Raw genomic sequence first — 16,891 nt, forward strand, 5'->3', positions numbered from 1 at the left:
GTTTTCGATCTTGGTATCCTTCGAAAATGTCTTCAGTAGCATTTGCAATTTATTGTTTACCATTCACTATTATCACGGTATCCATTAGGCTCTGCCATTGAAGGTTCTCTTTCAAAAGAAGAGACAATCAGACATTCATGGAACACGACCCATTTCGGAGCGTGGGCTATGTTAAAATCATACATGCGAGTGATCGGGGATTCGATAATGGCGTCAGTTTACCATCCATCATGTCTAGCGTATATAAAAGAGTTATGTTCTATAAGGTGCCTTTTCCATTGAACAAGAGACCGAGAAACGTTGGAAAATATCAATTTGTATAATTACAGAATAGGATTGGTTTCTGTCATTTTATGTCAATGATGTATAGTACACAGTGGCACGTGATAAATGTGATCATTGATATGTCGGGGCAATATAAAAGTTTGCTCTTAACCATTACAATCCGATTCCGAAAAATTATTCATGTGGGTCTCGAAATTTGCATTTTTAAGAGCAATATACAAAAACAGAGCATTTTATTTGATTTCATAAGGACTGCAAATAAAAAGGATATTTATGTAAAGAAACTGTATCCCTCTAAGTTCAAGTTCACTTACAAACAAATCTCATAAATGCAACATTACTTTGAATTTAAGTTGATTTTAACTTGAAAAAAAATCAGGTCGAGTATGCTACTACTGAGATCTGGTCCGTGTGTTGAGATCGAAAGATTGTTTAGATTGATCTATTACATCTATATACAAAGATGCATTTGTTATGCATTCGAGAGATACAGTTCGAGTGATATCCGTGTTTTTTGTTTGTTGATCTTTAAAAAAAAGAATTTTGCATCAAACGTCAAACTCTATGCCGTTACTGTTAGCATTCAATTAGAGAATGTAGATGCTTATTTGAAGAAAAAAAATCCTGTATTCAGCAATTCACCTGCTCTTCATTTCAGGTTTTGAATTAAATATAAGATGCCTTTGAGGAGGCTGTTAGGCAGGGAGTCATGAAATAGTGTGTGGCAAAAATAGTCAACTGTGACTGATTGCCAAACAAAAACAAATCAAGAAGAAGAAGAATGAGGCATACTTTTGGTAATAAACTGCTATCATGTGTCTCACATGAGACTGTCAACATACAGTATTTAGTAAGTGTCTGAAAACACATGGTTCTCATTTAACTTTTATAATATTGCTCTTTGTTTTGTAATCAATGTGATTTTATTTGTATGATATACTGTTTCTTCCTTTCTTTGTTTGTATTGCTTTGTTTGTTATGAAAGGCGCTTTATAAAGAAATATGTTATCATTGTATCTACACCTACTAATATTACTACTACTTCTACTACTTCTACTACTACTACTACTACTACTACTACTACTGCTACTACTACTACTACTACTACTACTACTACTACTACTACTACTATACTATACTACTACTACTACTACTACTACTACTACTACTACTACTATTACTGCTACTACTATTACTGCTACTACTACTACTGCTACTAATACTACTACTATACTACTACTACCACTACTACTACTACTACTTCTACTACTACTACTACTACTATTACTAATACTAATACTAATACTACTACTACTACTACTACTACTACTACTACTATTACTATTCCTGCTACTACTATTACTGCTACTACTACCACTGTTACTACAACTACACTTCTACTACTAATATACTACTACTAGTAGTAGTAGTAGTAGTAGTAGTAGTACTCTCTCTAAAAAAAGAGTGAATTTTCAATCTATTTTCACTTTCTTGGGAGTGACGTCAAGGAACACTAACTGTTTAGAAGTAAATACCGATTGATTTTCGAGTGCTCTCTAAGAAGAAAAGAGTGAATGTTCACTCTATTTTCACTACATTTTCACTCTCCAGAGGAGTGACGTCAGGGATCACTCGATTTTTGTTAGAGAGTAGTTGGCATACACACCCACATTAGTGGAAATTAAAGAGAAGGATAACTTATTGGTTGAATAATTATGTGCTCCAAAACACTATTTTCATCATCCCTCTGTATGCATGGTGTATCTAAAAGTTTGCAGGCATTATTACAGGCGTAATTAGATTCGACTCCCAGGTTGTAATTGGCTTTCTCTGTGTGACATACAAACAAAAAATGCAGAACTTCCCCCATATATTTTATATGCGTACCCCACACAAGTTCTTACTGCACAGAGAACGCATTACTCCCAGGAGAAAATAAAATATAAATTGAGAGATATTGGAGACAGTCATCAAGAAATTCGCCAAATTTAGGAACTAATTAACACATCAAATTTATCTTTTGACATCGAAAAGGAGACACGTTTTCCACAACCTTCAGAATTGTATTGCGTTTTTTTTTCCTTTCAGAAAGATCTTACGCAACAAGCGAACAATGCAGAAAGCCGAGAATATACAGGTTGAGTTTAACAGAACACTTTTAGAAATATTTTATCATTGTCATAGGATTAAGTCAAGTGACTGAAAGCATAATTTATAGATATATACCTTTTACATCGCCATGAACAGCGTCTCTGGCGGAAAGTTCAAAGTACTAGGGTATTTCAGGGAGCTATTTACGAACAGCAATAATGTAGTTTGTAACCAATAATAATTGTTTACTGGTTTAGCATTCGAAAAACATTTTTGATTAGTGATAGATGGATGGCACAACTTCCCTCACAAAGTGAAAAAGAACATGAAAGAAAAATGAACAACCTATTTGTTTTGTGCCCCACATCCATATTTTCCATCCAAAATGCACTCGTAGTCGTAAGCAAAATGATCATCTAAATCAATGCAATACTCTTATCTTTCCAATTTATTGTAAAAAGATGTTTTGTAAATTAGGTATCCACAAAGTGTTCATGATTGTCACTTCTTGCCATATTGGTTATTATTACTTTTGGTTTTAATCTTAACTAACACTATATTGCTCTCGACTTATCTTCTTGGTAATGCATATCTGATGATCTCTAAATCATGCAATACTCTTATCTTTCCAATTTATTGTAAAAGATGTTTTGTAATTAGGCATCCACAAGTGTTCATGATTGTCACTTCTTGCCATATTGGTTATTATTACTTTTGGTTTTAATCTTAACTAACACTATATTGCTCTCGACTTATCTTCTTGGTAATGCATATCTGTACGAATTAATGACAATTTAAAAAGGTAAATATGTATTCATCAAAGACTACGGACGACATTTGTATATGACTTTTACTCACATTGGGCTAATATTACATAAAGAAGGGGCTTTGTCTTCGACATGCGCTCAGAGCCATTAAGAAGGAATGTGTCCTTCAACTATCGAGGTTGCTTCTATCTAATTATATAGCATTGTCCTGACACAAAGACAATTTAGCTTTCTATGGAAAAATTACAATATTTATGTACGAGCTTCGTCTTGTTTTCTTCGACAGGCCCTCAGGCCATTGAGTAGGAGTTCGCTGTATGAGGATGTGTGATTTCTTATCCAATTAAATAGCATTCCTTATTGTCTAAACAAACTTTAAGGCGATCGAGCTCTCTGTGAAATAACATCAATATACGTTTGAGAATTACGAAATGATAACTACGTAATGAGAAGTCATCAGTACTTTAAAACAAACACCCATAATAATGTTAGGTTCAGTTCAAAATGATTCCATAACGTACGTTTTTTTAATAATCATGTGTGAAAGGCATATTAAATGTAACCTTTGTCAGTGATCTCATGTGTGTGTATTTATCTATGTTTTTTGCATGCTCTCTCACTCACCTTCTCTGTATTCTGTATTTCTCCCCTCTCTCTTCCCTTTTTTGCCGTTAAGCTTTCTTTTTGCTTCATTTATATTTTGTCTCAGTCTAGGGTATGTGCAGGCGCGTACACAAGGGGGGGGGGTTGGGGGTTAAACCCCCCTTTTGGTATTTTTTGTGTGTAAACCCCCAAAATTCCTCTAAACCCCCCCCCCCCTTTTTGATTTTTTTTAATTTTTTTTTATTTTTCTTTTTATTTTCCCATGGTTGACCTAAAAAGTTGACCTTAACCCCCCCCCCCCAACGGAGCAAAATATCAATTTTTCAAATTTCGAGACCATGTGTCCTCTTACACCCCCCCCCCCCCCCCCCCCCCCCTTGAAAAATCCTGCGTACGCGCCTGGTATGTGTATTCCATTTTTCTGTATACTAAGTCAGTAGTTTTATTCAGTGAACATAATATAAACACGCAACAAGCCCAGCTATGAAAGACTTTTCATTTCCGAATTGAATTATTTACAGTACATTTTTTTCATGTCATTAATTACTATTATTCAGGATTATTTGCTACCACATTACTTAAGAAATGTTTATGTTTTGCATGTCATTTATTTGTAATCTTGAACATTCTGTGTAAGTTTTGTTGGATTCTGTGAGAATTTATTTTCTATCATTACCATGAATAACTCAAGCTTATCTTTAAATCCGGGCAGGGAAGGGATTTCTTTGCAGTTTGTTGTATGTCTCACCTTGCAGATCTTGTATGAGATTTTTTTTCTATCATTACCAGAACTCAAGCTTATCCAGTCTTTAAAATCGGGCAGGGAAGTGGTTCCTTTGCATATTTTTTTAATGTCTCATCTTAAATATCATGTATGAGAAATAGCAATATCAATTAAAAATATATATATGAATATTTGCTCGTTCATTTAACTTTTTTGCAGGTAGAATAGCTAGAAACTGTAAAACTTCAACATTTGGGCGTACGACGTGAGTCGAATTGAAGAAAATTATACCAGTAGACCTATAGGCCTAACTATTTATTATAGTCTGCCCTTTTATTTAATCTTCCAAAACGTGATAGACCTACTTACTTATTAAATATGCAAAGAAAAGAAAGAGAAGGGGGAAATACATGTTTATATATCCGCAGAGGTCGCCAGGAAAAACTTGTCATGAAGGATTCACTCTATATATAATCAATGCTAATGCGATTAGTAAAGGACTAACAGGACGCAGCTACAAGTTTGACCCTCATTTTACCTCAGCTGTCATGGGTACCTGGAATACGATGTAGCTCATGCATACTCGTCCGAAGTCTTATATTTTTTCGCTTCTTATGTTATTAAGGTGAAATGTTATCCAACGTGGACTATTGACGTGAAATATTATATTGCTAACAAGGTTTCGAGGACAAGCACTAATAGTGTCATTATAATGGCACAAATAATGCCTTTCTGGGCCTTCTCTAAAATAATAGTAAACCTCGTTCGATTTTGTTCCCTTTCTGATTTCTTCTTGGTAACATCAAACTTATACCGTAGACCGCTGACGTCATCAGTAATGATAAACAAAACTAGATAAAGGGAATAATATATAACACATTATTTTAAATGTTATTACCATTGTCCTTAACTTTATCATAATCTTATAATAAATCAAAGAATACAGTGTTCCCTGATTTCATTTCTAAATCCACTTATTTAACTATGTATATAATATGAGAAATCAAAGGAAAAAATAATTTAGGTCGTTTTTTTAATTTGTAATATTGTTCATCATTTGTGGAAACAACGGCAACGGTTGAAAAACTGTCTCCGCCGGGAATTGAATCCGCCTTTGAGTCTATACGTCAAATGCCTTAATCTAGTATACCACGCAGGCAGGTTGAGTGTTTATTTGGCCACATCAGCTACAATAACCATCAGAAAGCCTCTCCAAACTCTTAGCAGTTAAATTATTACTTACCTGGAGGGGCGGTATTGATCAATGACAAGCCGCGTTCCTAGCTAAAATATTTATGATATATGAAATGATATTTTTTTCCTAATGCTTTTCTACCTTATTCGCTCTCTCTCTCTTTCACCTCCACCATTCTCTTGTAATCATTTCCATTTGTTTTCTTCCATACCCCAATTAACCCTTTCTTCTTCTCTTGCTATGCATTGCACTGCACTCTAATTGCTTTGTTAAAAAAAAAAAGAATCCTCCAGCGCCTTTGTCGGGTGCATTTTGAATGATGATAGTAATTTCCCGGTGAAGCCCTTTGGACGAAAATTCGAAATAATTCAATAAATTACTCTCACGAAATCGTTCTTTTCTTTCGACTTTTTTTCTAATAGTATTCCGAAGCATTATATGCGTGTATTGTGTGAGTACGCGTGCGCGTGTGTGTGCGTGTGTGTGTGCGTGTGTGTGTGTGTGTGAGTATGTGTGTGTTTATGTAGGTTAATTGCCGCTTGATGATTCTTAAAGTAGTACTAACACTTAAATGCATTTCTGTTTATATTCTGTTTGTTGTACGTTTAACACGATCGCAACTGCTTTCATCGACCTAAGGTAATTTCAATAGCCTTGTGCGTCGCCCATTGCAATTTGCAAATGGGAAATAAGTGTATTAAAACTGCTCATTCGTTGATTTTTTTTCGAAAGCAGTTTTTTTTATTTTTTTAACAGCATGGTATTTCACGAACTACGTTTCGTTGGCGAATTAGCTCGACATGTTTATTTAGCTAAATGCGTTTTGGCGGATTATAGCCTAGCTGTCTATCATTTGGGAAACATTTTCAGTTAGCAATAGTGTGATATTAGGAAGAATCGATCATTAGTACACATGAGGTACGGTTTTCTTTTTCAACAGTAAAACAGTATTGACATTATACAGTAGGCTTGCGGGTGCATCACGTGTGAGTATTGACATTACTCTTCGAATTTTCACATACGATATTTCAATATGAAACACGCGTATTTGTAATAAATAAGAAATCATGAATATATTCAATTGGACATGATCATTTCATTTTTTGTAATATTTCGTGAAATGTTGTTAGAGATTATCTTGCTTATGGGTATTCAATTTCAGATTTTCATTTGTTAAAACACCATGAAATATGGTGCTTTCCTTTGTAACCGAAACTTCACCCGTTAGTTTAATGCTTGGTTGCCATGTTATTACCTCTCCTGTTCTGAAAATACATTGATTTTTTTTGTGTGTATTTCTTTGTTTATGTTGATTTCGATAAAATAACAGCGAGTATTATTATAATGCAACTGATGAGTAACAAATACCATTTAAATGCAAAACAAAATTAATAATTACCCAAGGATTGAACCTTTGGGGACCCCACAATCTTTAGATAATTGAATTCTAATTAAATTGAATCAGTTTACAGCTTATATAAATCGATTGCTGTTTCTGGCATCGCCGTTTGTGCTATATAGATTTGCGATGTGCGATACTAATTCATGGCTTTAAAACGTTATCATTTCACCCAGCATAATTTTTATGATCACATAAAAACCGCTTTTCAAAGACTTTTCACCATTTTAAAGCATTCATCGCATGCGGCTGGCACTCCAATCACTCACTAATGAGAAAACATCATTTTAATTTCCATCTTCATTGCTTCACAATCGAGCCAAATGTGAAACCTCTCCCTCCCTTACACGATCGCATTGTTCCATACACAGTCATGTTCTCTTTTACCAGGCACGAAACCTATGCCATGATAGATTTTCCCCTCGACTCATTTTGATGACAGAGAGAGAGAGAGAGCTGACGGGTCTTACTCCCCTGCATTTTTGACAGCATAATTAGCTACGTGTTGCAATAACCAAACTGACGAGTTAAAAACGTTCAGAATTTTTGACCGGTTTCCCGTGCCATTCATCAGTTTCTCGTTATTGGCATTATAGTGTGTGTCGGCCCGATTTCCGAATATGACATTGAATGTGTAATAAGATCATCAATATGTATATTGGTATCATGCTGGGAGCAGAGCTAAATCTTTACAATGAAACGAAGTCACCCTCATTATTGGCTGGAGAGGTTTCTCAGATAGGTGGTGAGCTCACCAGTAAGTGTATAGGCATTTGTAAGGAACAGAAATAGCTTATGAAACAAAGTGGCCTTCACCTAAGGGATCCTCTGTTGACACGATAGCAGTTTTGAAGTACCAGTAGCGCCAAACTCATGACGGCCATAGTTTTTAATCAAGATGGTTATTTTGATCAAAATGGACAAAGGGAGAGGTGAATATTTTTCGTCTTGTTTGATTGGAAGAAGCAATGTCCAGCTGCGGAACAGCCTTTTGAATAAAGACTATTTTGTGTTGTTCATACAAAATTAATGCTTGCCGAGTTATCCAGAGATAAAGTTGAGCTTTGGTCAGAGGATTTTATTGTGAGAGTAATTGGGGGAAGTTGATTATGTATTGCATAAAGCTGGTGCAAACTACCGGATTTGGCATCATCAAAATGTGTTTTCTTCAAATGACTCAGTCTTGCTGAAAGTCACATACACTACAAACAACAAAAAATCGTATAAAAGAAAACAAAATTATACATGTAGATCGCAAAATGCCAAAATGTATATGAGTTTGGGCATTTTTGATAAGGAAATAACATTTTAGAGATAGTCAAATGTATTTTTCCTCGCTCGCTTCGGTTTCTTGCAAAATGTATGAAAGGTATAGTTTCAGGCAGTGAGGTCCATGGATATCCCCGTAATATAAAGATGGTATGACGATATTTAGGCATCTTGCTGCCCGAATATCGTCATGATTCGGGCAGCGTGGCGCCGGAATATAACCTTCTTTTATTATATCGAAACAAATTTTTATCACAACAAAGTATCTTCACCCGTCTCGTTCGCTTCACTTTCCGCAAAAATCAGGATGAAAATATGTAATTTTGAAAATATGATCTAGTGTATACTGATGACTAAATAACAAATTTGCCATAATATAAGTGCAATTTATTCGCTCACTCGTATCGTATATTTTTGGGCAAGTGGATCTCACGCGAAAATGCCTTTATGTACGTGGGATGGAGAAAAAAAGCCCCTTTGATGAATTTTGGATTGGTGTGACGCATTTCATTATTTTTAAGTCTTACAAGGGTGCCGTGACAAAACAAAAAGTTGGAAAAAGCTGATCCAGTAGACTAATGATTTGGTTTTGATTCGATTTGCTAGAGCCCCCCCCCCCCCCCTCACCCTCTCCCCTCTGGCTGAGCCCACGCAACGCCACTGACAACATGTGGAACATTTGGATAAAAAGGCCTTTCAAACAAAATAATATAAAGGGGGGATCTTACTACATCGCTTCTTGTTTAATTTGCCGTCAAGGAATAAAAGAACGCTTTTGGATGGGAATATAAATTGTTCTAGTCTTTGAGACAGTTTTCATTCAGGGACAACAGACGGGACAAACAGTTCTATCGAGCGGTTTCCCCATTGTTATTTTTCTCAATTTATCGTTTTGGATTCACTGCTCGTAGCCTTTTTATGTTTTGCAGAAGACTGAGTCTTCATTTAAAGAGCCAGAAGGCCATATTGACTAAGTAGCTTTAAGATATTCAAGAAAGATCACTAATTTAGAAATGCAATAGCAAAGCCTGTCATAAAATTTAAAAAAAACAATGACATTATACTCACTTTGTCTTGGTAGACGAATTTTCTAATGACGTTGAAGAGATAAGAGAGAACGATGACGAAAGTTCCAAAGCATATGAGAATGATGATCGCCGACTGTAGACTTAATTTGGAATCTATGGTCAGGGATGTGTTATTGCTCGGCAATAGGGTTATATAATCGGAACAGGTGGCCATGGTCGACGGCAAGAAAAGGATCGCCAGTCCTCCGACCGTACCAAAGTCCTGACAATAATTTGCCATGACACCGGTCTTTATACATGCCTGACTGATCTGGATTTTTGTTCAACCCGATCTACAGTAGATGTTGAACTATCACGTAAATTACAAAGGTAAAGATAGTAAGTTGTAAGAAAGCGTCTAGATAAATAATTTAAATCTGATTTGTCTCATCTAGCTGTCTCCATTGTTAACTGCGTTTTACTGAGAACGTAAGGTCGGATATTCTTCACTTTAACTGTTTACATTCCAAGTCAATGTTGTTTGCAAGAACCTCACGATTTGGGTATTCTTTTCCGCTTCTGCGTCTACGAAGTTTGGAAAACAAGAACGATGATCATGAATTAACACCAAAAAATATGCCGGCATACGTTGTCAGTCTCCGCAAAAACAATATTCTTTTCAAGATAAAAATGTTCGGAACTCTTCAAAAAGACCTTCGTGAAATGCAGGAGCTGTTTAGAGAGTTATTGCGTCCCCCCAAGAAAGCGTTGAGTTTCAGATTGCAATCTGCTTTCGTTGAACGCCAACATAATAAGTATGAGCAGGCGTTTCGTGGGGAGAAGAAACATAGTTTCTCATTGGACGTGTATGACGTATACTAATTTTGTTGTCATGACGACCATCCAGTCATCTCATCACCTATTGGACAATTGCTGGGTTGTCCAGCTTCATTATAATATAGTTCGTGCGATCTTTCTTACGATGATACGTGAAAAATGAACATTATGACACGAAGCCTTCTACAGTTCTGTAGTCGAGTGCGCGTCGTCGACGATTTTTTATTTTCTCCTTCAATTAACAAATCACCATGTCACATCTAAATGGTTCACACAAAACGGGTGAAGTGACTTATGCCATTCGTTAGAGTGTTTATTTCATTAGCTCCCCAGGAGACCCAATTAAAAGTACAGTCAATGAACGGTGATCGAATTCCAAATAAAGTGATTATAAATTATCAACACGACCCATATACCAATCTCTCCCCCCCCCCCTCTCTCCCTCTCTTTCCTTCTCTCTCTCTCTCTCTCTCTCACACACACACACTCTCTCTTTGTCTTTCTCTCGCTCTCTCTTTCTTTCTCTCTCTCTTTCTTGTCCCTGTCTCTTCTTCCGGCGCATTACTCATTACCATTTTTCTTCTTCATCTTCTTCTCAATACAAATTTCTTAAAGGAAACCTCACCCCAAGAAATAACTTTACTTATTCTGAGATATACATTACATTCTTGCCCATTAATATTATTTACAAGATTCCCCATCAGAGCTGACCACCTGTTTACAATAGACCATACGATACCAACATAGGAGTTGCTATGTAAGACAAAGGAGTTTTAAGAGATGAAGTCATATCTAGCTCATTCCGCTTGTACCATCTTCGAAGCCGCCAGGAGAAAATATGTCAGGCATGTGCCTAACTAGATATTCCTTGCAGATACGTAGACAAAAGGTTGATGCCTAGCTGCAAACACTATGAATATGACGGACAAAGAAAGAGGACAAACTATACAGTTCCTCATTCTACCCTCAACAATTGCTGTGATAGACAAAGGTACATCCCTTCACTGCTATTATGTAGCAATGTGTAGAACATGCTTCACATGCATATTCACCTGTTTTACACATTTTTACATAATAGCAGTAAAGGATGTTCCTTTGTCTACCACAGCAATTTTTTAGGGTAGAATGAGGAACTGTATATTTTGTCCTCTTTCTTTGTCCGTCATGTTCATAGAAAAACTAACGGGCCACTTTCAAAGGGAAAAATGCTTTTGTAATGATAATTACTTTTCGCTACCACTCGTCTGATAATAGGGACTTTTAGATTCGCACGAAGACAATGGGGATTGCTACAATCGACGTCCTTTTAATGCACTGCCTTGAATGAAAGTCACACATATCAGTCCTCGCAAATCTAAAAGTCCCTTATACGAGCTACGTAGTGCTTACCTTTACAGGAGGCAAGCGAAAGGAAATGGAGCAAAATTTCCTGAAATATTAATCAAAATTACTCGACGGGGCATGTGTGGGTACTAATCTGACATATTATTCAAATAATACACATCAGTGAGGGCATTAGTAAGAATTACCCACACGTGGTACCTTTGGAACAGTCTAACACGCCCGAGGCGATAGCCTAGGGTGTTTGGACTGTTTTTATACCCGAACAAAATGATATGTATTGTTTGTTTTATAAGATTATGTTTTATTTGTTTTATAAAGTGATGTTTTATAACATGATTATCTAAATTACGCGTTAGGCAAAAATTTGTTGCCACTTCAGCTCTTAAAACTCCTTGGTCAGAAGTGTTGTAGCATCCTCAGGAAAAGAATAACGTACGCGGAGTTTTGTATGAAAGCATGCAATTCTTGCATGAGCATGTGCTGAGCTTGGAAAAATTACATACCACTGTCTCTTGTTAGCTCAATAATGATTGATAGATGATATCATTTAGGGAATGAGATCTGGAGCATTTTTAGGGTGGTGCTTAGCAGATCTGAGGAAAATATATTGAGATGTTTGAACAAAAAAATACGAGGTGTATGCAGCCCTGCACATCAACAGGAATCAGCTTATATTATTTTGGATTTCACCCGACCTTTAAGTCTGTCTGTACAGATAAGTGGATATATGTGACTAGCAGTTTCTTTTCATAATCTTATATATAAACGTGTCATTATTGCAACTATGTTTACTGTAGTTGTGCTACTTATTCACACACTATAGGGGGAGTGCATTGGTTACATTTGGGTACTGTTATCGATGAATTTATTGCAAAGCATTTGATTTAATAGGGGTAGGGTGTGGACGGTGTGGACAGTGGCGTACGCAGGATTTTTTCAAGGGGGGGGGGGGGGGGGGAGGACACTTTTTTTTTTTTTTTTTTGTCTCGAAATTTGAAAATTTGACATTTTGCTCCGTTAGGGGGGGTAAGGTCACCTTTCTAGGTCAGCCATGGGGTAATTTTTTTTTTTTTTTTTTTTTTTTTATAATTAAAAAAAAAAAAAAAAAAAAAAAATCGAAAGGGGGGGGGGGGGGGTTAGGGTTTTTAGGGGGGTTTACACACATAAAAATACCAAAGGGGGGGGTTTAACGACTGCGTACGCGCCTGGGTGTGGAGGGGATTCGTATTACATTATTTCTTCATTTTTGTTGGCGTTCCCTTTACTGTTTCCCTTACATTCCCCCTCTCTCTTTCGTTCTCTCTCTCTCTCTCTCTCTCGGTCTTTCTTCTTCTCTTTTTTTCTATGTCTCCCCATCTAACTCTCTCTCCATATTTCCACCTCTCTCGTCCTTCCCCCTATGTCTCTAAATTTGAACCGGGAGCAACAAGCTCGTATACAATAGAGTAGATTTTAACCAGATGGGGCACCCGCGCCCCTCGTAAAATCACGTGATTTTTACCTTTTTGGCGCAAGTGCAAATTGAAAAAAAAAGTGCTCACTACCCCCCCCCCCCCCTCCATGAGCGAATTTTTGGCCGGCGCGAAATTTTCGGGCAAAAAAAAAAAAGTTGGGCCCCCTCCCTAAGAAATCCCCGCGCCTGCCCCTGGGTAGTGGGTACCCCACCTGAATGGGCTTCTTGTCACGATAGTCTTAAATATGTACCTTCAAAACCCCAGTGAGGATTTTGTGTATACGACAAAGAATATAGTTGATGCATTGCCATAGATGGCGCCAGACGCGAAATTTCACCTTAGCCATTGTTTTAGAATTCATGTTTTATGATCGGAAGTTGCAGTCAAGGCACTGCTTACAGTCCCCATTTGGATTTCAAGCAATCGATCCAACATCCCTTATGCCCAAATGAATGCAGCCCATTCCAATTTCTATGTATTACTCTTCCTATTATTATTATTATATTGTTATTAATAATATAATTTCCGTGAACAAACAGAAAAATATTTTTGGACGAGGGTCTCGTGCAATATAAAATGCAATTAGCATGATAATTTAAAATGAAACATACTTACAACCTCTTTCTCGCTCCTCTCTCTCTCTCTCTCTCTCTCTCTTTTTCTCTTCTTTTTCTTCTTCTTCTCCTTCTTCTTTTTCTTTTTTCCTTTTTTGGGGTTCCTGTATTTTATGTCTTCCCAAATGAAAATGTCTGAGTTAGGACATATTGTGAATTTAATCGATCCACGGAGAAGGACTAATTTTCATTAAAAATTCACGATAAATATTTTAAAAGAGTAATCCAATTTACAAGTTTCATAATATTTATTCATATTTTTTACAGCAGATACCTGTACCAACCACCAAATACACAGTATTTATAACATTTTGTCACCTGAAAAAATGATATTGACCATGAAAAATCCTACAAATACAAGTAATACTTTTGAAGAAAAAAAATGATTTCCCATGACAAGGAAAGAAGAAAAAGAATATGATGTGTGATACATTTAATAAACGCTGCATGAACTAAGAAATGAACTAAGAAATAAACAAAAAATGATCCAAAGACCAGAAACCCATGACAACCATACAATGAATGTGATACAACATGTATCCACGATCTCAATTTTGGAATGAACGTATCTTGGATAGTTTGACTAAGAATACATCTTTGTACATTAAAGAGAAGAAAGGGTTTTAATACCTGTAGTTATGCCTAGTCCAATAATTTTTCTTCATGTACAATAATTGTACATGTTCACTACCCCTCATGTACTATACTCTTCCGTCCATCAACTGAAGCCAATGCAACATGTATGAATCATGACAAATAGCATCAAAAGGACTTCAATTTTGAGCCACAGTCATGAGGGTTAGTTCCAGATGATCATGTAATATACTTCAGTTCAATGATTTCCCTACTTACATCCTATAACCTACAGTGTATCACAAGAAGAATGTTGCAATAATAAAAAACAAATCAGGGCTACAATTTGGATGCATGTACAATTGAAAAATGAATTTTTCAATTTCCAATGTGTTAGGGTTAGGATTATTTTAATGGGTTGAGGTTAGGGTCAACCTTTATATGGGTTGGGGTCAGGGTCGACATTAGGGTTTAGATTTTTGTTTATATCAACACTTATATCAGCAATTATCATACCCCTATAACCACAAAAGAAAGAAAATCCCCCGAATACCTGCTATGTCATGATTGTGTAAATTCTGAAGAACACCAACATATTTTGTCTCTCAAGATATTGTATATGGCAAACACTTCATAGTTCATACATCTTGAAATTGATTGCCTTCATGGAAAAAAATCAAACAAACCTGGTTTATTTCACTACATCTTTTGCAAAATTTGTCTACCCATTCATTTTTAGGTACATTATGTAAATATGTACCTAGAGGATACTGGTATAAAAGAAAATCTGGATGAGTTTACATGCAAGAAACGTGATTTACACATACAGGAGAAATCCAAGAAAGTCATTGATAAATAAAATATAATCCTATTATCCTTGAGACAAACATAATTAGTACTGTAACCTGAATAAAATCCAGTTCCACAATCAAAAAATCATTGATATGTAAGTATCATACATTCCTTCATTATGATTCAAAATGTAAGATGTAAATGATACTCTAAAAAATAAGAATGGTCAGAAAAATCATGGCTCCATACTTTCACTGCTATGGACAACAACGTGGAATACTCAACTAGACTCAATTCAACAACTAACTGTAGTTTTAAGATGTCAATTGCCTGCAATAAGGCATTTACAGCCATGCAATGACCATATGTAAAATAGTGTATCACTGAAATCACTTCTACAACTCTAAGCCCCATAGGCCACCATCAACTAAAGCACAAGACAAACAACAAGTTTAGGTTAAGGGCATGAGTGAAAACTAATCATGAACTATATGCATGTTAGTTTGTGTATCATACATCCCATCCTCTGTTTCGGATCCAGAAGGGCATTAACTCTGTGTTACAGTATAAGAGTTAATGCCTTTCTGGCTTTATACAGATGAATTAACTGTACATGTGGACAATAATAAAATACTTAGTAATTAGCATAGGTGGCACTGGGCAAGAATATCTAAATTGGCATTATAAGAGGTATATTAACATGAATCCAGGCTAACTAGGACGAAAGACAACTCGCCCCAGCTGCAAAAACTGTAAGTTTTTGTCATTTCACCCAAACCCAAGCTCTAACCCTAACCTTACCCTAAACCTAACCAGGCAACACATACAGTATGTTGCAAGCAATTTAAAACATGTAGGTCACATAGCAAAGGTAATTTTGTCATTTGTGCAAGTTTTGTTGATGTTGTTGTTTTGTTTTTAAAGTCATCACTTGTATACAGGCATATTTTCATTAGTCACTCTCAAAAACAGATTTTGTTGTTGTTGCTTGTGGCATGAAACTACATGTAGTTAATTTCACCTTAACTGCTTTAAACATTTAACTGAAGCACATCTATAGAACGAAATTCAATTCCAGTTGCATTATGAGGAAAACTCAAGTTACATAGATGTATAAGCGTGGAAATTGACATTCCTATTGGAAAAAAATTCCCGAAAGGTAAATGATTTTTACCATTTCAAAATTGTGTCTCAAAACATTTGGCAATGCATTCACCTCCAATTCCTGAAAATTGTATCAAGTTAATGAACTATACAGTAGGTTTGATACATTAGGGGAGTCGTGTGTTTGATGATGATTTGATTGAAAGAATGTGGCATAACAAATCCAGATTCTTCTCTCATACTCGTACATGTAACACCCGGAGTATGGCTAGTAGTTACTTGACATTTAAAGGGAAATCCAACCTTGATAGCAAACTACTCTAGAGGAAAGCAGAAAAATCAGAAAAGTAGACTGCAACAGTTTGAATGAAATCAGACCAACAAAGAAAGAGAAAGTTATGACTTTAAATAAAATTGTAATCCTTTAGGTATGGGCTCCTTAAATTGGCTGAATCTGTAACGTCTCTGTGATGTAGTGGTAGACAACTTTCTCTTTTTTTCAGCACACAAAATGACAACAACTTTAATTTTTTGAAAAATGTACGACTCAGTAGGGTCTTTTCTCTTTAGAGCACTTTAGAGGACAAGAGAAGGCACTTTAATAGGAGAAAAACAAAAAATAATGTCATTTTTTTTTACATGACAAACAAGAGAGTTATCTGCAACTACTTCACAATCCACAGACCTAACTGCCAATTTGAGATTAGCAGAGATTTAGTGATCGCTTTTTTTTCCTTTTTTTTTTATATTGACTGATTTTGTGTATCTTTTTTTTTCTGCATTCAAACAAATTAACTCATTGCAGGGCTGGATTGCTATTTAAACAATTAGAA

General features: G+C 35.9%; 1 protein-coding gene across 1 annotated transcript in view; it reads right to left on the reverse strand.

Moving 5' to 3' along the window:
* LOC574974 (urea-proton symporter DUR3) overlaps positions 1–10,603 on the reverse strand; it is a 35,561-nt gene extending 24,958 nt beyond the window's left edge. The window contains exon 1 of the mRNA XM_030973201.1: positions 9,402–10,603. Within this exon, the coding sequence (XP_030829061.1) occupies positions 9,402–9,641 (240 nt within the window). The 5' untranslated portion in view covers positions 9,642–10,603. The remainder of the gene's footprint in view (positions 1–9,401) is intronic.
* Positions 10,604–16,891: the final 6,288 nt, after the last annotated feature.

This window comes from Strongylocentrotus purpuratus, unplaced genomic scaffold (genome assembly GCF_000002235.5).
Source record: "Strongylocentrotus purpuratus isolate Spur 01 unplaced genomic scaffold, Spur_5.0 spur5_scaffold_6, whole genome shotgun sequence".
NCBI classification, from domain to species: domain Eukaryota; kingdom Metazoa; phylum Echinodermata; class Echinoidea; order Camarodonta; family Strongylocentrotidae; genus Strongylocentrotus; species Strongylocentrotus purpuratus.